Consider the following 22,367-nt stretch of genomic DNA (forward strand, 5'->3'; position numbering starts at 1 on the left):
ATCTTAAGCAAATAATGACTCGACCTTGGACTTATACTTTCCGAAATCACACCCAAGAAGGGGAGGCTTGGCGTGTTATTTAGGAATAAAAATATCCACTGGTTAAGCTGTGAGTCTCAAACTCTTGACACCAATCACCTAAACTCAAACAAAACATACAAACGCCCTCTGTCATGACCAACAGTGTTACTTCAAAACCTTACAGAGGTTTTATTCCTTAAAAGTATATTTGTATCCATTTTAAACATTAGCAAATAACTTTATTCAAGGTCGAGACCTATATAGGTTGGAATAAAACCTTAGTCCTGTAAATTCCTAGAGGAAAGTGAAACATTCAAAATGTACAAAAAAAAATATTTTAAGCTTTAAATTTACTTACAATTCAAATGTGAAAGAGGAAAAATGTCACTCCAAAATTATGTTTGAAGCAGCAAAATACAGTTGCCCGAATTTAAAAAAACAATGCATGAATGAGATTGTTGATGTATGTAACCTGACTACAGTGCAGTAGCACTTTATGGCTAGCAGATGGCAGTCGAGTGTTAAGATTTGTGTTCCGTGTAAATTAACGTGACAGCACAACAGCACAATTTCCTCGGGAATTTTTAGGTTACTGTCACAATTTCACCCCCCACCCCCAAAAGAAAAACTTTTTTTTTCTGTGTCCATGCCAAGGTAATCCGTAAAAGTTAAATCGAGGCAGCGGGACTGTGTTTTTGTTTTCTGAAAATTGTTGAAACGTGACTGAGGCAATTATGCTCTGAGGTTAACGAGACCGTAGGCACACATTTAAGATGATTAAAAACCTTACTGCACACCACCAGATATGCCAAAAAGATGGCCACACCAGTCAAATATGTATCCTCTTCCATCTCATGGAAGACCATTTCAAGAAGCCATTCACTACGTCACTGTCAAAGCTAAACGAACAAAGGTACATTACATGTAGTACTTTTTTTTTAATCAACTTTCAATGTGTAACTCATTGACAAACACTCACCAAAAACAACGTTTCTAAAAGCCAGAGGGTCGTTTTGTGATCGAGTGCCACACAAGTCATTTCTACGTATTTACAACATAATCACTTATTTGTTGCTTTGTGACAGTAGAGACCTGCACATGATTTTGTGCCTTCCCACAGTGGGAGTCCATTTCAACCTTGAAATGATTCCAAGCCAGCGTCAGTCTTTTCCTCTGTATGTGATGTTTGTGAAGGTGGACGTGGCCCCTTTGTAAAGAGGATTGTGTCCCTGGAAGTGAAACACACACACACACACACACAAATTCAGTCTATTCTCCTGCTTTTGCAGCGTTCAAGACTTTTTGATCTTGTGAAATCAGATTTCAGCCTCTGTGATGCCATGTCAGGCTCACCTGAGCAGGGTATTTCTGGCTGTATATCCATTGGAAATACCTTTTTACGAATGTTTATAAGACCTACGCATGTGGGGGGGCTTTAACTGGCGAATGTGTGGTAACTTACCAAGGGAGCGCCTCGAGATGAATTGTTGCCATTTGGTAGGAGCCACACAGCAGCCGATTACCAGGAAAAGCCACTTAACGTGAGCTAATTTATAGCCAACCCTTCCGCTGGCTGCCTTTTGTAGCGCTGCGGCGGCTAACAGCGGGGCACCCAAATAATAAAAAGACACCAAGCTGCAGCGTGTGCGTGTGTGTGGCCCCCACATGCCGACATTTTTCTCCTTTTCACCTGTTAGGTTACGTGAAGGTTCACCAAGAGCTCATTGAAGGCTGTCATGACCCAAAAATGTCCACCCTGTCAGCGAGCTCACAGATTTTGAATGGGGAAGTCTTAAAGCAGAAAATATTGCATTGATAAAAGGGGGGGGCGGGGGGATTGCATCATATGCCTCCTTTTAAGCCTGTCTGCAGCTAAACAACAACAAACCCACCGTGTCCCACTTGGCCCGCGCCCGCTCTTCCTCAAATTTGGCAAACTCCCGCCTGTCGTGAATGGTGATCAGCAGCTTCCAGATGAGCAGCGCCGCCAAGCCCAGGAACAAGACGGCCCCCGCCACTGACAGCAGCACCACCAAAACGTCCGGACCCTCGGGACAATCTGGCGCGGGTGGTGGGAGATAAAGGAAAGGGCTTTTTAAAATGGGCCAGGCCAATTGTAGATGAAATAAAGATCGCTTTACAAAACAGTGAACATCAAGTAAAATAATAAACGGAACGCAGAACAAAAACACGGACAGTCGTGCAATCTTAACCTCTTTCCCTCATACGCTTTGCTGTTTGAAGTCAGTTTCTCACTCGTGTGCCTTCATTGTGCTGAGCTCGCCTTCTTAATGCGGAGTCAGCGCGTCTCAGAGGAGCCGGACCCGGGATGTTTTACGAGCCGCCCGTCTCGGCGGGACGCAAACGCGTTCAAGGTAAATGCAAGCGTCTTTCGCTGCTGCAAATGCCGAGTCTAAATGAGACGCATACATTCATTAGAGGCGAGAGACCCCGGGACAGAAATTTCTCTGCGGGCAATTGGGGCCCATTAAACGAGCCCCTTTCCCGCTCCATCACCACCCAACTAGCGGATGACTTGAAAGAAGACAAAATGGAGAGTGGCCAAAGTTAGAGGACACTTCATTGCTATTGAACTATTCATTCTCAAATACACGTTTGAAAATGTACATGTGTTTCTCATTTGACTCTTCATTTAGGAGATGAATGAATAAATACGAGTCCATACATCTGACCACTATACACCCCCCCTTTTGTTTAAGTTGTTTTGTGTTTCAATGCTTTTAAAATCATTTTTGAAGAGACGCTGACCTGGGTTGTCGATATTTGTCCGATGCAACGTGTTTCACGACAACTGAACGAGACCGGAGACGCTCACTTGCAACTTTGGATGTGCAACTTTGGGTTACCTGGCTCCTTGACCACAAACAAGATGGACTTGCCGCCGGCGTCCTCGTAGTACTGGAAACGCTGCACGCAGTCGTCCTCGTCCTTGTAGGTGCAGTTGACCGCGTTTGTATCGTGAAGCGCTGGCCGCAACGTCAAAATGCCGCTCATTAAGGGCTACGGTGCAAAGGTGAGGCCTTACGCGCTTGTCGTTTTCTGATCCGTGTTGACTCCGTCTTGGTCCCGAAGCCCACACATGGCGAGGGGTCCTCACCTAATTCCTCCACGAGCACAATCTCGTCCTTGCAGATGCGAGCGCAGGTGTTGTCCTCCGACAGCTTGCCTCTCTTGAAATGTTTACACTCCACGCATTCCCTGCCATGAAAATCGACACACACACACCCAATGAGTAAATCAGCCAGGTCGGATCCCAAAGTGCATGGAGCGAACGTTCCCGTGTACTTTTTCATGGTGCAGGCGTCGGGGCAGGTGGGACACTTGTCGCAGGTGGCCCCGTAGGCGCCGGGCTGGGTGCACTCGCAGGCGCCGCACACGCACTGGCCACGCCCACTGCACAGCAAGCCCAGGTGCGACATGCAGGTATCGGTGCGCGTGGAACAGTTGCAGCTCTCCCCCTGCCAGTCGGGGGCGCACTGGCAGAAGCCGCAGTTGCAAACGCCGTGCCCTGGGAGGAAGAGAGCGACAATTGACAATGTCGTCAGAGATCAGTGGCTCTCAAAGGGCTCCCTCTAACGACAGGCTCAAGAATTGCAGCCAAAGTACGGTTGCGTTCACGTCAACGGGTTTTTTCACCCACCAACAAAGCCCCAAAAAAAACAAAAACGCGTAAAGTTTTAGCTCTCTGCCTTTCTATGAGAATGTGTCTGTTGGAACTGTTGAAAAATGTGACAATACAATCCGTCCATGTTCCTTTCATGGCGGAGACAATACTGCTCAAAAAGCCAAAACCAAAGGTTTCTACTTTTTTTTTATGTATTATAATTTGTTTTTGTCTTTTCATGTTCCAGCCCTCAAGAAAAACATCTGTGGACCCGTTGTTTTCGCCATCTGTCTCCGCAATAGAGTGACAGTGCAGCGAGCATTGCGGCCACAGTGGCCATAACCCCATCAAGCAATGATCTGGACGAGTCACCGCTGCACCAAAGAGCCAACCACTGGAAAGATGCTTCCTCTTCTTCAGACAGCAACGTTTCCACCAAACGTCCCGCTCTGCCGCCCCTTTTTCGGCCCAAACGCGGCTTTATTTTTAGCGTCGCGCCATGAGTAAGCACCAAGGTATTTTTGTGTTGATCTGTCCACTTGGGGGGAATACAGAGCGCCTGCGGAGGCTCTGGGGAGCCAGGCTAAACATACCATTGAGGTGTCGAGATGCAAATCGGAAAGGAGACCACGGCCACACCAACGCGTCGCATGTGAGCGGAACCGCCCTGAGAAGTGGGAACTGTCTTAATTTGGCATTCAAAGACGAAAATACAGCGACGCTGCCGATTCGCCGACGAACTGCCCAACGAGCAGCTGTTCCCTGAAAAACGCAGCTATTTATGAGCCAATTTGTACCCCTCCGTGTATTTTTTAGGCTCTCTATAACGCCTTGAGATGGCGCCCAAACATTTTGCTCCTTTCATGGCACCGTGTTAGCGGAAGAGTCGCCGGCGTCACTCAGAGCCTGACGGTCAACATTTGCCAGCGAAAAGCAGGGCGGTCAATGGTGTACAACTTTTGGTTCCACCTTCTTGTCAATTTCTTACGTGAGAATGTTGTTGGAGCGGGGAAAATGACTGACAGCAACTCGGAACGGGCCAAAATCCCTCGTTAACTGACTCATCCATGAAGCATGATGTCATGTTTTTTTTTTTTTCCACGGAATAACATGCCACTTTTCTGTTCATGCCACCTTGAAATGGGAACCCTGGCGTTCCAAAACTCCTCATGCCGTGCGGGTGAATCCTCGGAGCCCTCACAGTGAGTGCGGCTCGCGGCTCATGGTTCTTGGGAATGCAGCCCATGTTTAGAAGAGAACTGTTTTGGGCTATAATTCTTACCAGATGAAGTGCGTGGCAAGTTCGCATGCCGTAAGGACGGCTGCCAATAGACGCATGAGTGCGCGTGTGTGTGCACGGCGTCTTCATTCGGCATTAACCGTTGCTGAGAATCTTGGTTTCAATGGAGGGGGATTTTGATCAAATACATTTTTTTTAAATACACTTGTTGGCATCTTTCGGCTAAATCATCTATTGGCGTGAATGTTTGTTTGAATATTCCTCTCGGCCAAAGTCAGCTTGGACGGACCGCAGGGCACCCGCGAGCCCGTCGAGGACAAGCGCAATCGCAAATGGCTTAAAATGTGCTTACCAGAGCAGAGTTCTCCCTTGTCGCGAAGGCAGTTGAAGTCGTCGCACTCGCACAGCTTCCCCCACACTTTGCCGAAGTCGCTGCCGTGGCACACGCACTGGCCGCACACGCAGTCCCCGCGGCCGCCGCACACGTCCGAGCCGCCGGACGCGGTGCAGCGGTCCCGCTCGGCCGGCCCGTTGTCGCCCTCGGCGCACTCGCAGCGCGGGCCCAGGCGCCCCGGGTGGCACGCGCAGATGCCGCACTGGAAGGTGCCGTTGCCGTGGTGACACTTGGGGCTGCTCGGCTGAGCCTTGCTCTGGCACTTGCAGTCGCATTCGATGGTGACGGCGATGGACAGCGCGTCCTTGAAGCCGACGGGCTTGATGACGAACGTCTTTTTTTTCTTCTGTTTGGGGCAGGCTCGCGCTCGCGCCTCCACGCTGAAAGACACCTGCGGCAAAAGCGGAACGGGGTCACTCGGCCCGAGTTCGGGCCGCCTCCGGCTCGAAAAGCCGTGACATTTCAACAACGCCGCTGCGCCGGTTGTCATTTTCAACGGGATTTGTGCTACGGTTCAAAAAAAAGGCGTTGGGGATTGCCTACAGATGCCACAAGATGGCAGCAAAGCACAGCTGAGCCCAGTATCTTGAAAGGAAAGACAAAAGCCAAGAATCCAGGCCATGCATCCAGCGCGCACATCATTCGGAACCCGCGTTACATCGACAACTACGTTCCATTCCGTTTCGATGATTCACCACAAACGACCCGTCTTCACATGAGGCCCATCAATCGTGGTAGGCAGCCGATTTGTCTCTCGAATGACCCCCGTGTGTCGGAGGATTTCATAGAATTTCGCACAGGTGAATATTGTTACGCGTCTTCATCGCAAAATAACCTTCAAGAACAATGAAACGCAAGTAAATACCGAGGGGGGTTTTCATCGAGTCGGTGGGCGGCACGGCATGACAACGGTATCGCTTTTCCTCAATTAAAACCCCGGAGATGTTTCGTCATTCCTTTTTGTTCGGATGGAATGAAAAGTGTCGATGTAACATCAAGACCACGTCACACGCAGGAATGCCTCCAGACGCACGCGCGTCAATATTTATTGGGCATGACATCCAACTCTGGTCCGGGCCCCAGAGCAGGCAAAGACGGCGCGTGGAGGGTCGACCATATAAGGAGAAAATGAAACCCTGAGACAATCCATGCGGGCAGGCCCAAAATTGTCACCTGGGGTGGGAGGAAGAAGCAGCCAAATTCAAAAAGGATGGAAAGACAAAAAGAGGAAGAAACAAAAGACAGACCGCAAATAGATACAAGGAAGGTTGCAAACAAGGGGGAAAAAAAAAAGGGAACTCTTCAAGTTATAATCGTATTCAGGAGACAATCGCTCATTCCTTCGCTTATCACCACGTGGACATTTTCTATCGTACTAACAGATTGCCGATGACTCCGTTGCCCAAAGTCACTTTTAGCGCCGCCTCGGACTCACCGTGTCTCCTATCTTGAGTCCGGAGCAGGACTTGAGGCCTGGGATGACTTCTCCATTCAAACACGTGGCGTTGAAGGAGAGGGACAGCTCCTCCGGGACGCCCAGAACTTCCAGTTCCACCTTAGAGCGGATTTTCTGCGGCGACCCAAGATGGAACAAATCTTTTCACACACACACACACAGCTCCCTCCCCGAATCCCCACCGATGCCCCCGTGACGGAATTTGGGTCAAGGATCGGCGCCGTGTGCGTCAAACGCCCGATGTTGCCCGCGAGCCACAAAGGTGTCGTAACACTTACAGCGTAGGCCTTCAAAATGAGCTGAATGACATTGCCGGAGTCGTTGGACAGCGTTCCCACTGTGGTGCCGGGAATCAGCTCGCTGTAGTTCTACAAACATACAAACGGAAGGGCCGGCAGATCGCTCATGCTATCAAGTCCGCACAACATAACAAATGCCGTGTCTGCAGAAAACATCAACTATGTCATCGGGTAGAGTTTGGAGCACACCGTGCTACAGGACTGTACAGTACAGTATTTAGTTTTCTTACCCAGCAAGTTGCATTTGTACCTTTTCAAGAGCGTTCCCTTCAGTACAGCATTTAGTTTTCTTACCCACTCTTGAAAAGTTGCATTTGTACCTTTTCAAGAGCGTTCCCTTGATCCCGTCTTCTGCCATTCATTCACTTTTGTCTCGCACTGCAACTCGCTGAGTCAGAACACCGCGCACGGGTGATCAATTTGAAAATTTCCATTCCTTCGGACTGCGCGTTCAAAAATGTCGTCGAGAAGCCAGTGAGGTTTGGAAGCCTTGAGGAAGGCGCCGCATGTTTGGGATTAAGTCATAACCGAATGGTCAGAGCAGCGATTCTTCTCAGTTTGCTTTTTTTTTTTGCCCAGGACTGCCGCTCTTGAGTTTGCAGAAACTTTCCACAACACTTTCAACTTTGCTCCAGCATATGTTCTGCGTGCGCGTTGCAAATGACAAAAAACGGCGTTTACACCGAAGAGCCAAAATGACAAAGACCAAATCGAATTGTGAGGACGTTAGTTGATGCGGAGAAACGCATGACAGCCTCCGGTTGCAATCTCACCAGACGGGGCCGTAACTTGATGGCTTTTCCAAAAGTCCATCATTTCGCCGTTAAAATGGCTAAACGTGTCCGGCACTTTCCAACAGCAATTCAAGTGCTGGCTGACCTGATACAAGGAAACCACAGGGTTGGTGACGGCAAAGATGAGGTTGATGTTGTTCTCGGACATCTTCTCCGTGATGAGAGCGAGAGACGGGTAATCCTGTTGAAAGGAAGCATGGCAATCTTCTCTTGAGTTCCCTACACACAAACACACTCTTACCCCACCGAGTGTGAGTGACAAACACACAACCGCACGCTAACCATGGTGGTAGACATGCTGTACAGGTTGGCCGAGTTGAGGTGGCAGCGGCCGTCGTTGGGCCGCACGATGCCGGCGAGGCGCCCGTCCAGCGCCACGTGCGTCTTGGCGTCCGAGGTGAAGATGAGGAGGTGGGAAGCGCCGGGACGCCAGCCGATCTGCTCCTGGGTGGCCGGCCGATCATAGCATATAAGTCAAAACGGTTCGCTGGGCTCACGCGGGGATGGGCGCGCGACCCGATTTTGCACCTTGCATACGGCCGCCTGGAGGATGGCGTCGAAGCCTCCCTCGGGGGCGTCCCGGTTCCTGGACACCATCTGCTTCCTCACTTCTTCGGTGAAGCGGCTCACTTTATCCGTCAGCGACAGAACGTGCTTGTAGCCAAACTGGGGCCGGCAGGTGGTGTTGATGCTGTCCGTCAAGCAGAACTCGGTTACGACAGAAGCGGAGGCATTTGCGCGCCCGGACGGCGAGTAGACTCGGCTCGCCCGCGCTCGGTCAACGTTCACTCCCGGTACCTGTAACAAGGGTTCCTGATGGCCTCTTTGGGGGAGGTGTACATGTAAGGGGAGATGGGCTTATCCACGAAGGCGCCAAAGCCCATGCGCAGGTTGCTGGTAGTGCGGTTCATGGCCTCGGCCAGGCCCTTGCCAAGCGTCCTCAGGCGGTAGAGGTCGTCGTTCATGGAGTAGGAGAGGTCCATGAGGTAGTAGAGGTCCACGGGGTAGTCCTCGACCTGCCGCACCTTGACCGTAAAGCGCTTGGCGTCGTCTAAGAGAGCCGTACATACGGGAAGAGCCTCAATGTCATTTCGAGTGGCAATTGAAAGCCGGCAGCCACGCGACCCAAAGCAACCCGGCAAACCCAATCCCCAACGAGTGAAGGGAGCAACCCACTACGACATCCCCAGCAAATTCATGAACCAAACAAGCCATGCTAAATGCACCAACTGGTGAAAATGTGTTTCTCTCGAGCATCTCTGCTGGCTCACCGGGCCTGAGGGTAATGTGGAGGCTCTGGGGCTTGATCTGGGTCACCTCCTGCGTGGCCCCCGCCGCCTTCCTGCTCAGCGGCCGGTCCTCGATCACCTGCATCCTGCTGTACGGAGACTCCACCGCCGAAGCGGCGCAGCCCGCCGCCACCAGGTTGGCTTTTCGGTCGCAGCGGGACGAGCTGGCCTCGCCGTGACCGAATTCCTGACAGGAGGAGGCGGCGGCATCATCGCTCCGAGTCGAGAATTTTGTCTTCGTATTTTACAACACCGGTTCCATTGGGGAAATGGAACTCGGAGCCACCCACCTCTTGGACGCACCACGCGCAGCTGGGGTGCACAGCCAAACACTGCTTACACGTGCTCGCACCCCTGGATGTGCACACGTTTGAACCTGGAGCGGCAAAACGTCATTAGAAACTCCCAAGTACAATATCGCTCCAATTTATACTCATGACGATGAAAAAAATAAATGTTATAAAAAGTTTCAGAAGAAAAAAAGAAAACCAATATCCTCCAATAATTGTACAAACGTTACACATTTGTTGATGCGAGTATTTCAATGAGATGTAATGATGAAACCCCGTTCAGAAGATTCCTACAGATAAGGTTACACGAAGTGTTATGTCAGCACAATGCTGCGGTAGACTTTCTACATACGTAGTTTCATGTAAAACAAATGACAAGACTGTCACTGTTGCATCAAGAAACACACCAAAACACGATGTTGACAGGGAAATCAAATAGGAATTCACAATCGTAACGTGTGCCTCTTCACCGCATTTCGAGTCAAGTCAAAACCTGACAAAATCGGCTCCTACCATTCGCTCCAAACAACCCCAAAATGATCCAAAGGCACATCCAAATCGCGTCCATGCTGCTGCCTTCGTGCGTGCACTCCGGGGAGACCCAGCCGAGTACAAAGGCTAATGACACCCCCCCCCCCAAAAAAAAAAAAAAAAAAGACCTAATACAAGAAAAACGTCCACACTCGAGTCCAAATGTCTTGAAGCCTCCCCCAAGTCCCACTATCAAAAACAGGGGGTGGGCTTGAAACCTCCCGATTGAGGCCCTTTACTCAAGTGCACACTGCCCTCTAGTGGATGTTAAGCGGAAGTGCAACAACCTCGGTGACAGAAGAAATGGACATATTAAAAAAAAAAAAAAAAAAGACTCCTTTCAACTCAGATACTGTAATCCGGTCAGTTGGTGATGACCAGGCTCCCTCTAGCGGTTATTTACTAGTATCGCAATGGAGAAGACCAGAAGACCGGACAGTGAAAGCTGTCCGTCATGCCACAAAGCTGCAAACAATCGCCACAAAAATGTGGACATCCATGCACATACCCACTTCAACCGCTGCAATTGTCATACCGTTCATTGGAATATTTCGAATTTTATAACCGTTAAGAGTTTAGTGAGGGTCTGTGTAGAGAAAAATATTCTAATTGTCCGAGAATTGGATGTTCACACTCCGGGAGCGTCACACTCTTTATATGCCGATTGAGGTACAGGACAACAATGTTTCCTGAAGATAATTTTCCGGCACCACGTGAACGTCGCCTGTGATTGGGGCTTTTTTTGGCGGCCGATATACCTGTTTCCGAATGCAAGATGTAAAATACATGCCAACGAATAAAATAAAAGGTACTCAAGAATATCACATTGATAAAAGAATACATTCAAGTTTAATTGAATACAGTACTGTATGATTAAATATTGGCTACATCTGATTCGCATTCAACACATTAGCCCAAATGAAAAGTAAACCAAAAAGGTCTTTATTAAACCACTACAATAGCGTGTTACAAAACAAACAAAAACAGGGGTTTCACAGTAAAATAAAAGCAACACAAGGATCACGCTATGCGAGTTGCATAACACCTCAAGGTTATGGCAACATTTTAAAGTAAAAGTTTGGGAATCATTCCCCTTCGCTGCAATTCCTTTTTTTGCGAGATTACAGTACCGGTAGTCTACTTTGTCTTCACTTGGCTCATGATTTTGACAAACTGCAGGGAGGTTGGAACTCGGAAGGCATTTTGAAGCGAGTGTATGAACTAGACCAGTCGTTTTCAAAGTCTTGAGTATTTCCGATTTATGAACGGCCAACATTGAAACAAAGGTCGTACGTCGTAGTCGAACAGTCAGTGTTCAAAAGAAGAATATTCTTGCAAGTTAGCGTGAATGTTAACGCTGCGCCTAAATCTAGGAAAATCGTACCAAAATCTGAAACTACTGAACTGTACCTGGCCCGTGATTCTTTCAAGGACCACCAGAGTGAGCCCCGACAAACACTTTGAGAATCACTGAAGTAAACCTGAAAGGAAGGTAGAAAAGGCTAGATGGAGTGTCCGAATGAAGGCCTGCACCACCATTTGAATAAATAAGGTGTCATGATAAATAGAAACTAAACAAGAGACTGAACTTCACCTGGTACCATGCGGTCCAAATACAGAAGCAATCCGAATCCCGTTTCTTTGTGCTCTGGCCACAACTGCTGTCAAAAACTAAGTCTAAGTGTATACTCCCCCTTTTCATCCATTAAACAAGAGACTGAATGCTTCGACTCTGAACTGCCAATCGGGATGTACCGTACTTCTTCATCTGCCAACTTTTCCCAAGGCAGAGAGTGAGCGAGAGAGTAAACACGGGGTGAGTGAAACGCGCACGTGCGTCACATGGACATGTGTTCGGGGAGCACGTAGGAGATGTCGTCCCAGGGGTGTCGGTACAAGCCCTGCTTGAGCCTCTTCTGGTCCAGGTAGTGGCCTGTAAGGATGACAGAAGTGAAAGGCGAGCCTGTCAAGTCTCCCCCCAAAAACGAGGACCTGTACAGTGACGACTCACCAATGAAGCCCATACTCCGGCCGAGGACAAAGATGCCATTGAGCGCGCCGATCTCCACAAATTCATCAGCCTCGTCGCTGGAAGTCACAGGACAAACAATACTCGCCAGTGTGCTCACAAAGCTCCCGTTTGGCGTGGACGTGACAACTCCTCCACAGCACCAGGTCGCGCCATTCCAGTGGTGCTTTACGTTCTGCGTATCTGCTCTTACCGCGTGAAGCCGCCGCACGTCCTGAGCAGGTCCACGAAGGCCACGCCGATAAAACCGTCGACGTTAAGGATGAGGTTGGGTTTCTAGGATGGGGGGGGGGGGACAACAACAAAGGCAAAGCCTAACGCCCAATGCAAAACGCAGTCTTTGCGATTTTCAAATGACAGTCAACTACAAGGCAACGTCAATGAGGATTCATTTCAATGGTTTGGCCCGACTTGGCGGCAGCCGGTCGTACCTTCGAGGTAGTGATCTTCTCCACATCTAAGGCGTAGTCCAGCAGCTGAGTGGAAGGGAAATGCTGCTTCACAAAGTCCTTCAGAATCTTCACCCGCATGTCCGGGTTGTTGATCTGGGACGACAGGCCAACTTGAATGCTTTGCTATGGTGTGCTCCATTTCCACTAAGTTGGGATCTCATCTTGAATTGAGCTCGTTTTTAATCAGTACAGTGAAAAGGGTTTTGAAATGGTTTTTGTTTTTTCAAAGAAAGCCACCGCACTTACTGATTTGACACGGTGTCCAATGCCCATGATGAGCTTGCCGTCTTTCTTCATCTTGTTGACAAACTCCATTGGCAGCATGCCGCTGTCAAAGGCTTTGCTGAACTGCTTGGCGGCGGCGTCGAGGGCGCCTCCAAAACGGTCCCCCTGGAACGCGCGGGCACCGGCTTCAAATGGCGGGCTCGACCGACAAGAGGGGAGACGCGTGACGGGTACTGACAATGGTGAGCAGGCCCGACGTGAGGCTGGAGATCAAGTCTTTGCCGGCTCGCGCGCACACGATGGTGTTGTGAGCGCCGGAGACGGCGGGCCCGTGGTCGGCCGTCACCATCAGGCACATTTCGATGAAGTGGCAGGCGTAGCGAGGCAACCTGGAAGCCAAGAAATGACACTCTTTCCGAAGCCCTGCCAGCGCTTATGTTGTCAAATGAGCGCTTCAAACAACATTTCTTGGAAATCACAATGTGCAATCACGGGTAAAGCCGTTTTTAGAATAGTGACACGGACGAGGCATGTGGTCCTTGGGGGCTACCCACACACACTTTTTTTTTTTTTTTTTTTAGGTCTGCAAAACATCAGCCTACCTGCGCTGGAACCAAAGAAGTCCCAGCACCCCCCCTAAGCCCATCTCCTCTTTGAAGACCTCTGTGATGGGCATGCCGGCGTAGATGAGCTCCTGGCCTCGCTCGTCACAGATGCTGGTCATGAAGGAGGCGGGTTTACGGATCAGGCCCAATTCCTGGAGAAAAGGATCACGGTAAGGCGGTACAGATCTCAAACTAGGTTACGCCATCAGATGGCGTTCTTACCCTGGCCCACGAGTAATCCATTGGTACTGTCGGCGGCGGAACCTCTTGGGCAGGAACAATTGTGCCACTGGCCACCAGTTCATCATAAACGGTCCTGTTTTTCAGGAACGGTCAGAGAGAGATTCACACTTCTGAGATCTGGAGAGGGCGTTCTCACCTGATGACATCACCCAGCTCGTCAAAGCTTTTGGGTACATATGCTCCGGCGTCCCTCAGGGCCTGGTTTTTGGCCACCGCTGTTTCGGACGCCTGGTTGGCGCATGCCCCGGCATGGCCAAACTGGACCTAATGAACACGTGCGAAGAACGAGCGGGCTTAAAAACAAGAATCAAGAATGAGAAGGCAGATTTGATTGGAGATTTATTATTATTTTTTTTTAATTCTTGGTGGAGACGAGGAATAAATAAGTCAACACTCTGTTTTGCCAGCCTTGTCATGTTGAAAGCCAGTGTCGTGATTTAGCACGGCAGCCAACTTACCTCAGACGCAAACAGGGTGGCGCAGGTTCCGATACACCAGCACACGAGCGGTTTGGTGATCCTGCCCTCCTTGATGCCTTGACAGATCTTGTACTCCTCCGTGCCACCAACCTAAATGAAGACAGGAAATAGTTCCAAGCATTACTCCGACACAGTCATCCAAATCCACCAATTCAGATGGTTGCAATCACGCAACACATCTGGAGAAAATGCCACATTTCCTCCCACCTCTCCCAGCACCACAATCATTTTAATGCCTGGAGTGTCCTGGTAGCGAAGAACGTGGTCCATAAACGTGGAGCCGGGGTATCTAAACAGAAGGGGGCAGACACCGTGTGAAGGAAGCGCACATCTTTTGGGGGGGGGTTGCGAGCGGACCTGTCTCCTCCGATGGCCACGCCTTCGTAGACGCCGTCCGTTGTGCGCGAGATGATGTTGTTGAGCTCGTTGGACATGCCCCCGGAACGCGACACGTACGCCACGCTGCCGGGCCGATAGAGCTTGGAGGCCAGGATGTTGTCCAGCATGCCGCCGGTGTTGCCGATCTTGAAACAGCCCGGCTTAATACCGCCAACCTGGAGGTGAAACGAGAAGATTTCATTGCTCGCCGACTTCGGAAAAGACGACCCGAGTCGATTACCGTCGCCGGCCCGATGATGGTGACGCCTTTCTCATCGGCCATCTTGATCAGCTTCCTGGTCAGCGCTTCGGGGATGCCCTCTGCGATGATGGCGATGGTGTGAATCTGATGGCGGCACGCAGGGAAACGCATTGACGCGCGCCGCTCGTCGGAATCCGCCCGTCCAACCAAAGCCCACTACCTGCGGGTGCTGCATGGCCTCCACCGTGCTGTCGAAGGCCGAGCGCAGCGACGCGAAGCTGATCAGCACGTCCACTTCGGGGTGCTTCTTCACGGCGTCGGCCACGCTCTTGTAGACCGGCACCAGGATCTCCTTGTGTCCCCAGTAGAACTTCTGCTTGTGATCGCCACTGTCCAATCCATCGACATCCAGTAAGACAGCCGGCAGCGACAAGTTGCCTTTTCTACGGCGAGGAACGCACGTAAAGGGGTAAACCATGGCGGTCACCGAGGGTTCGTCGCGGGAGCACACGTAGTCAAAGTCCAGCATCCCTTGCACGGCTCGCGTCTGCATGCCCCACACCACGGCCTTGGTGTGCTTGCTGAAGAGTGTGGTCGCTTTGGCTGAAAAAGCACACGCGGTAGAGAGATTTGTTTTGGTTTTTTTCCCCTCTCCGTACTCAGTCATAGAAGGAAGCTTGAAAGGGAAGGGGGTCTGCTTAGAAGCCACAACACAGCACAGAGGAACGTCACTCTGCAGACAGTTTGGAGACATCGGAAGGGAGGGGCCGGGGGAGGATAATTCATCACAGGAGCCGCATTTCGCCTTCCGTGCAACACGATGCACTTTGGATTTTCACACTGCACAAACAAAGGCGAAGAACCACTCCAGGGCAACTCATCTTAAATGTTTTTTTTTTTTTTTTAAATGTGACGCGCACCGAATTAACTTGTGTATGAGATGCGCGATATATAAAAAAAAATATATAAAAAAAAAGGTGCCTGGCCTTATGTCACAAATGTGCATGAATAAATGGAATAATCAGCATCACTATTGCATAGCATCTATTTGATTCAGATTTGTTCTGTTTTAGGCGAGCTAACAAATATTGATGCTGGACTGCTCTAGATGAAGCATATATTGCATTTTCAAATAATTTCGATGGTTTCCATAAATGCGAGGTAACAATGGTGGATTCGGTCTATAGATAGCCCACCGCTGCTTTGGAGGAACACGAGTCCACCACGTTAGTAATACAAAGCAACACGCCGTCGTAAGCCACAATAAAAGGAGAAGGCTGAGGACAAGAAAAAAAAAAAGAAGACAGGGCAGACACGGAAAAGGTGGAATGAACATGAACAGAATCGTCACCCCCTTTCATACCTCCGCCGCAGCCCGATGAGGCCTGCACTTCTACGAGCCCACGGGACCCGACAACAAAAATGAATGGCCAAAAAAACAGGAAACAAAAACAAACAAACAAACAAAAAACCAATGAGTGCAACTTGAAGACTATTTTGTCAACATTTGACAACAACAGACGCGGCAGATGGGAGAGCATGCAAAGCTCAGCGTGGCTGGGCTGAGTGGAACCTTTCATATTTCCCTTCCAAAAAAATGCAGCTTCAACGGCACCACAGACAACCAAGCAGTGCGAAAGGCACCGCGATGATGCAAACGCGCCTCTGCCGTGTCAAGTGGAGCGCGTGTGCAGAAACAGCGCAGCTCAGCGCAGGCGGGGCGCACCCAAAACTTACCTTTCCAATCACCTGTGACCACATTCTTCAGAGGCCACAGTAATGAATGAAGAGGGTCTTAAGAAAAACAAGCACGGGAAAAAAAAGGCGAGGGTGAGTGAGTGGACAGTTTGTGCAGCGCGCACACACAAACACACACCAAAAAAAAAAAGGAAGGAAGGAAAAGTGGAAGAAAGACATCAAGGAAGGAAAGCAGACACGAGAGCCAGACGAGACGAGACGCGAGCACTTTTAATACCTGCCGAGGGATCCGCTTTGGATTTTTTGCTCGGTGTGACGTCATCGCACGGCCTGTCTTCCGAGAAGGAGGCTGTCCTTGTGCCGGCTGGCGTCTGGCGCGCCACAGTAAAGACACGTTGCCACTTGTGACGCAACTTAACGACGCAAATTGACCCCCAACTTCCCCTCTTAGCGTGCTGAAATTACCTTGGTGTTGTTGCTTGAATTTAGCAGGAAGTTAGCGGTATGAGCGTCCATCGGTGGCTGGTTGGGGATGGGTTTGTGTCCTAGTGCCATGCCCACGATGGCTGTCATGTGCGTCTCTGTGCCAAACACGTGGATAGGAATACCCGTGGTCTTCCCTGGAGGGAGAGAGAAAGAAATAAGACAATTCGTGAATGGCTTTTCGAGTTGTTAGGATTTGCACAAATGTGACTCAGGTGCATCAGTTTTCAAAGGCTCCATTTTTTTTTTTTACATTTATAATTGTAAACCATCCAAATCAAATCAATAAAACTCACCCACTTCCCCCATGACCCTGAGCCCCTCCTGATAGTTGGGCCCACCCCGTCGAACGAAGATGGTCACCTCGTTTTCCTTGAGAGGACCCTGGTAGTCCTTGATGGCCCTGACGATGCCCTGAGTGAAGATGCAGCAAAGCAAAAGCTCAGAAAGGCTAAAGTCTCAATCCGCGCTGCGTTCCTCCTGTGGGGCTCGGTGTCCCGTGGATCTCGTTCACCTTGAAAGTGGCCGCGACATTGGTGAAGTTGGCGATACTTCCTCCGATGATCAGCACCTTTCCTGTGGGAGGAACGCAAGATGAAGGCGGTCCGGCGTCACCTCCTCGTCTCGCGACCAGCACCGAGTCGCTCGCTGGCTCCACACAACGCACCTTGAGGGTGCTTCTCACGAGTCATAAGCGAGAGGATGGTTTTGGCGTAGTCGTACGTCTGCTGCTCGCTGGGCGCGCCGGAGTACTCGCCGTAGTTTGCCAGCTCGTCCACGCCGCCCAGGTCGCAGATGGTGTCGCTGGACGGGCAGGACAGAGATGTCGACCGCGGTGCCCGATTCATTCTCCTCGGGCCGCAAATAAAGGAGACATTCTTTCAAAGTCTACCTATAAACGACAGACGCTCCGCCCCCTGCCACCATCGTCCAGATCCTGCCACGAGGGTTCAGTAACGTCAGCTTCAGACTGGCACCGCTCTTGGCATCCAGATCAGCTATGTAGGCCTCCTGGAAGAGACGCACCACAGAAGAACAAACTTTCTTGATCCCTGCAGTTTGTACCGCGATCAAACTGTCCTTCACTAAATGAGCTTTTGGGGATTATTCTGGCTCCTGACGTGCCGTATCTCGGTTGTTTTTGCTTCGATCGCGACGGCGCTGCTTTATTTTGCCAAGTAAATTGACATTGTTAAAGGCAAACTGGACACTTCCCATTTAGCGTCATGCAGAGAAGCTCATTTAAGGCCAAGGGGCTTTAAAAAACAACGGTAACTGTGCAAGTCAAGCCCACAATAGCGAAAATGATTTAAAAAAAAAAGTGACTGTCCACCTTCTCACCTCCGGATAAGCTTCCCTGCCGAAAGGCGGCGGGAAGTCAATATCTCCCCACTGGGCCTTGCAGATGTAATCGGCCGTGGCGTCGATCTTGGCCGCCATGTCCAGGACGTAGACGCCATCTTGGGTGACGACTGGTGCAAAACACGATCCAATTCACTCACATGATTATGACGTGAGATTCAAATATGCAGCGAGCAACCTTCCTTTTTCAGACCTTTTTTTTTTTTTTCGTTCGTGAAAAGTTACGAGAAGGCCATCGGGAGACAATTACCTAAAGGGTTGATCTCCAGGTAGGTGAAATACAGATCCACATAGAGTTTGAAGAGCCCCAGGATAAAGCTGGCCAGGATTCTAAAAGGACAACATCAATCTGATGAAAAAAAATAAATCAGCTGAGAGGCAAGCACACTCAGCCAATGACGGTGCTTCAAATGCTGCTTGTCAAAGCGGAGCTCAATACGCACTCTTTCTTCTCGCCAGGAACGTGTGTGAGCAGGTGCTTGGTCACTTGATCGCGCCTGAGCTCCTCGTCGACGGCCACGGTGAGTCGCTGCGCTTCGGCGTCCACGTCGCCCACCTCCACGCCGCCCTGGTGGTGGAAGAGCACGTGGTCGCCCTCGCGCGTGGCGTACACGCACACATAAAACTCCTCCTCCTGGGGCAAACAACAAGGACACAGAGGCTTTTCCCAATGCTTGCGTGTGACCCTCGAGTCCAAAACAGATCGCTTGGCTCAAATTGAAGAAACTGAGAAAGGGCGCAGTTGTACAGCTTTCACTTTTCATGACAGTGACAGTAACAGCTTGACTGAGCAATATTTCCGATATAGGAGAAAAAAAAAAAAAAATGGGTGTGATTTAATGACCTCTTTGTGCGGAACAAAAGGCTCGATGAGGAATTTCTTCAGCACGCCCTTTGCCTTGCCCACCTATTGAAAACAAAGACTTCATATCAACAAACCATTGCGTCGCTTTCACCTCGCTTGCATGACCAAATCCCGCCGCGCCCCGCGCATGTCGACGCGTCAAGGGCAGACGCGCTTTCTCCCGCGCTGCTTTCATGCGGCAGAGCACGTTTGCATGTATAGAGGACCAGAATAGACCACGCTCCTCCACTCATATTACGTAACATGTGACCCGGTATATGCGCACTCGTGCCTGGGGCCGCACGATGAATGCGGTTTATTTGACCGGCGAGAATTGAACTGAGAAATGACATTTTATTCTCGAATCCAGCAAACCCAAAGGTCAAAGTTATCCCAGCAGCGCAAACTTGAGGGTTTGGTCCGGATGAACATCATCCAATTCGACTTCAGAATCCGTACTTGGTTATGAACAAAAGATTTTCGTCGCATTCTCCCAAATCCCTTCAGATGAGCTTTGGTACAAGAGAGCGCGATGGAAAAACTCGGGACGGGAATTGAGGAAGGCTGCAGTCGACTCACGGTGGTTTCTCTCATCAGGTGACTTTGGAGCCACTCGCGAACGCCTGACAGGTCCAAATTGATGCCCACCAGTCCCAGCTTCCCGCGCCGCTTGATCAGCTGGTCCGGCTTCACCACCAGTCTCTGTGGCGAGACAGATGAGGGCAAAGAATGAAAAGGTCTCCGCAGCAATATTCCAAAATGGATTTTTTTTTTTTGTAGTTAGAAACTGCCGTTTTGGGGTGAACCAACCCATTTTCTACAGCTGAGTACAGTACTCCAAAACAGAAAAGGCTCGGAACAAACTTTTTTTCCTGACGAAAGAATATTGATATTGTCACAGACCACGGTATTTTATGGGATTTGAAAAATCTGGCAAGATGGGGTAGAATAGGTCCACCCGCGTTCCAGGTTCATCCCGCAATTTGTTGCCAACTTTTTGCGCGGAGCATCCACGTGACTTTCCTTACCTCTGTGAGCAGCCAACCGTGGTCCTGTATCAGGCGAGCCCAGTCGGTCTCTGCGGTAACGCCGGCACAGCGGAAGCGGTTCTGCACAGCCGCCGAGAGGCAGATGGAGTTGAATAAGAGCTTCTTGGCGGTCTGTTCCGAGATGGCCTTCGCCGACATGGCAGCGGTGGATCGCAGAGGAGCCTTTGAGAGATGCCAAATTGTCATTCAGATCGTCAAGTCCCCGCTACTCCCTCCCGATTTCCAGACAATATTGCCGCGATCGCGTTCTTCGCCAGACTCCTGATTTCCAAGGAACTTATGACATTAAATAAAAATCTCCCGACTCACCGCCAAACAAAAAGATCACAGCAAGTACGCCGAAATAATGATCATCACTACTACTACTACTACTACTACTACTACTACAAAGAGAGGCCTGACAATCCAGTTTTCAGCGATTCTGCCTGAATGCAGTCAGACCTGCTCAGCCTCTGCCCAACTTCTTCAAGTGTTTGAGCTCCCGTTTGGGAGGAAGCGCAAGAAGCTTCAGCCAGTGAAACTCGTCTGCGCAACTGTCTCGACTGGCCTCGGACCAACTTTCGCAAGGACGACAAACAAACAGATAAATGCAGCCCGCTAAGCCTGATCGACATATTTGACGACAGAGAAACATTTTTTGCGACTGAACGGACCTCAGGAGGCATGTAAAAGATTCACTCAACATTGTTGGAAGGGTTCTTTGGCACCAGTGATGATCTAAAGTAAAAGTGGAAATTGATCTTTGGCCAGCACAGGAACCTGTTTGACTGCACAACATCAACTCACATCAAAATATCCATTTCGTGCACACGTTTTACAATGAGTTAGTTAGACGACGCCTCCAAGTTATTTCTTTTCTGTTCTCTCGCCGTCGCGTTTGCGTCGAGAGTCTTCAAAGAGCGAAAAGGTGACTTGATTTTAAATTTACACTAAATGTGAAAAAAACATTCCAGGCAAAGCTAAACTGCAACTGTCTTATTGACGGCACGTTACTTTATTTTTCTGGCTGACTTTGAGGTTGCACTGTCTGTCAACTCATGGATTTGAGTGGACTTAAAGGCAGATGTTCCAGAACTTGGCCAGTTGAGCCCACTGCTTGTGGAGTTATGCAGGCGTAAAATGCGTGACGCTGTGGATGAAGGCAACAGGATGAAAAGGGAGCAAGAGGAGGGGGGTTCGGGCATTAACACGCCTTAATAACATACAACAGCGGCCTGTGAGCTAATTATTAATAGAGGCAATCTTCAGAGGAGGACGTCCATTATTCCCACATTTTTGTTTTTCCTGTCAAGGGTTGGTTCCCAACACCCTCAGTTCGAGTTGTTTCACCTGATTAAAAAGACGCACAGCACAGAGTGAAATGCAAATCGTTTGCACGATTTGACTTTATCATTTGAGTATTTTTGAATAGACATGAGATAGGAATTGGCCTAATGAAACCTGTTCCTTCCTATGCCTCCCACCCCATTTTTCCATTCCAATTTATACAGATTCACCAACATGATTGAGATACATGAACAAACTATAAACGAGTGAGAAGTAACACTGTAAAACTGTGAGCACGGAGCAATTTTAAGTGACTCCGGAAACTATTTTAGCTCCTGCACCTCAGTTTGGGAACCCCGAGAGCGGATGTATATGCCGGGGCCATAATTCGCCTCAAGTTAGGATCTTTTCGGGACTTGACTCAATGCTGAACAAAGGGAAAATCCAAACGAAAGGGGCTTTGAAAGCAATCTTTTTGTGGCTTATATTAGGATGACATGAATCATAGGGTGCATCCCTCACGTCACGCGAACGCCCGCCCGCTAACCTCATGCGACTACCACGAAGCGCGTCGCCAAGAGCTTCGATGTGTGCGCACTTACCTCGACGACCAAGTCAGCTGCTTTTCCCGAGCTAAGACGAAGCCACCCGTTGGGGAAACGACACGGCTAGAGAAAGGCGACTTGTGCTAGTTGCCAGCCAGCTAGCTAGCCGCCGCCAAACTCGCCCGTCCTCTGACCCTAATCTGGCGAGTTGAAGTCGGACGACATGCGACCGCCTGATTGGCTCAGATTTTGGTCACGTGCGGTTTGCCAGCCGCGCCCACAGTCACTCCCGGAACATGCTGAAAAGGCAACTCGGAATGGACATTTTGAAGTGGACTTTGAGCACTTTGGATGATGAACTGAATTCATGTCACGCTCATTCCAAATTATTAACAATGAGGCGGCACGGAGGGTTTAGCACGTCTCACTGTTGAGATTTCGGGTTCAAAGCCACATTCCAAAAGCATACATGATCGACTTTTAAAGATCTATAACGTCCTCAAAAACATTGACACATTCAGCATGACAATAAACGATGAGTTTTTATTTATCAGAACAACATGAACCT

At 49.8% G+C, this 22,367-nt stretch overlaps 2 protein-coding genes across 6 annotated transcripts; both read right to left on the reverse strand.

Annotated features, from left to right (window-relative positions):
• Positions 1–944: 944 nt before the first annotated feature.
• On the reverse strand, positions 945–10,228 carry itgb3b (integrin beta 3b). The gene is made up of 15 exons (XM_019883479.1): positions 9,922–10,228; positions 9,409–9,494; positions 9,101–9,305; positions 8,628–8,880; positions 8,358–8,520; positions 8,112–8,273; positions 7,915–8,010; positions 7,015–7,104; positions 6,716–6,850; positions 5,239–5,671; positions 3,328–3,550; positions 3,140–3,240; positions 2,889–3,008; positions 1,914–2,080; positions 945–1,250 (listed from the first exon to the last, which is right to left on the reverse strand). The coding sequence occupies exons 1-15, from the start codon at positions 9,974–9,976 to the stop codon at positions 1,182–1,184; spliced, it is 2,358 nt and encodes a 785-aa protein (XP_019739038.1). The 5' UTR covers positions 9,977–10,228; the 3' UTR covers positions 945–1,181.
• A 630-nt stretch (positions 10,229–10,858) lies between these two features.
• LOC109523948 (ATP-citrate synthase-like) lies at positions 10,859–22,027 on the reverse strand. Of its 5 annotated transcripts, XR_002169873.1 has the most exons (31): positions 21,857–22,027; positions 19,968–20,150; positions 19,519–19,641; positions 18,940–19,002; positions 18,539–18,729; positions 18,346–18,425; positions 18,075–18,205; positions 17,626–17,744; positions 17,401–17,537; positions 17,248–17,309; positions 17,030–17,147; positions 16,716–16,870; positions 16,528–16,621; positions 16,290–16,346; positions 15,916–15,945; positions 15,014–15,155; positions 14,773–14,941; positions 14,592–14,696; positions 14,330–14,526; positions 14,180–14,261; positions 13,952–14,062; positions 13,630–13,757; positions 13,473–13,566; positions 13,248–13,402; positions 12,884–13,034; positions 12,667–12,810; positions 12,400–12,513; positions 12,162–12,244; positions 11,951–12,027; positions 11,214–11,872; positions 10,859–11,085 (listed from the first exon to the last, which is right to left on the reverse strand). XR_002169873.1 is itself a non-coding variant. In XM_019883459.1 (30 exons), exons 2-30 carry the CDS (start codon positions 20,124–20,126, stop codon positions 11,778–11,780), a joined length of 3,366 nt encoding a protein of 1,121 aa, XP_019739018.1. In that variant the 5' UTR covers positions 20,127–20,150; positions 21,857–22,027; the 3' UTR covers positions 10,859–11,777. The 5 variants fall into 5 exon arrangements, 4 of the variants coding, with proteins under 4 accessions (XP_019739018.1, XP_019739019.1, XP_019739020.1 ...); XM_019883459.1 differs by having other exon boundaries at positions 10,859–11,872; XM_019883460.1 differs by lacking the exon at positions 15,916–15,945 and having other exon boundaries at positions 10,859–11,872.
• Positions 22,028–22,367: the final 340 nt, after the last annotated feature.

Source organism: Hippocampus comes, unplaced genomic scaffold (genome assembly GCF_001891065.2).
Source record: "Hippocampus comes isolate QL1 unplaced genomic scaffold, H_comes_QL1_v1.1 scaffold367, whole genome shotgun sequence".
In the NCBI taxonomy this organism is placed as follows: Eukaryota; Metazoa; Chordata; class Actinopteri; order Syngnathiformes; family Syngnathidae; genus Hippocampus; species Hippocampus comes.

What these genes read in the sequence shown, in the direction of transcription:
- itgb3b (XM_019883479.1), bottom strand. Translation starts at nt 9,976, where the DNA reads ATGGACGCGATTTGGATGTGCCTTTGGATCATTTTGGGGTTGTTTGGA. An exon ending in CCACATTACCCTCAGGCCCG is followed by an intron (nt 8,881 to 9,100) that starts GTGAGCCAGCAG and finishes CGGCTCTCTTAG; the next exon opens with ACGACGCCAAGCGCTTTACG. An exon ending in CAAGGGAGAACTCTGCTCTG is followed by an intron (nt 3,551 to 5,238) that starts GTAAGCACATTT and finishes TCTTCCTCCCAG; the next exon opens with GGCACGGCGTTTGCAACTGC.
- LOC109523948 (XM_019883459.1), bottom strand. Translation starts at nt 20,126, where the DNA reads ATGTCGGCGAAGGCCATCTCGGAACAGACCGCCAAGAAGCTCTTATTC. An exon ending in ACGGTTGGCTGCTCACAGAG is followed by an intron (nt 19,642 to 19,967) that starts GTAAGGAAAGTC and finishes GTCTCGCCACAG; the next exon opens with AGACTGGTGGTGAAGCCGGA. An exon ending in GTGGCCATCGGAGGAGACAG is followed by an intron (nt 14,262 to 14,329) that starts GTCCGCTCGCAA and finishes CCTTCTGTTTAG; the next exon opens with ATACCCCGGCTCCACGTTTA.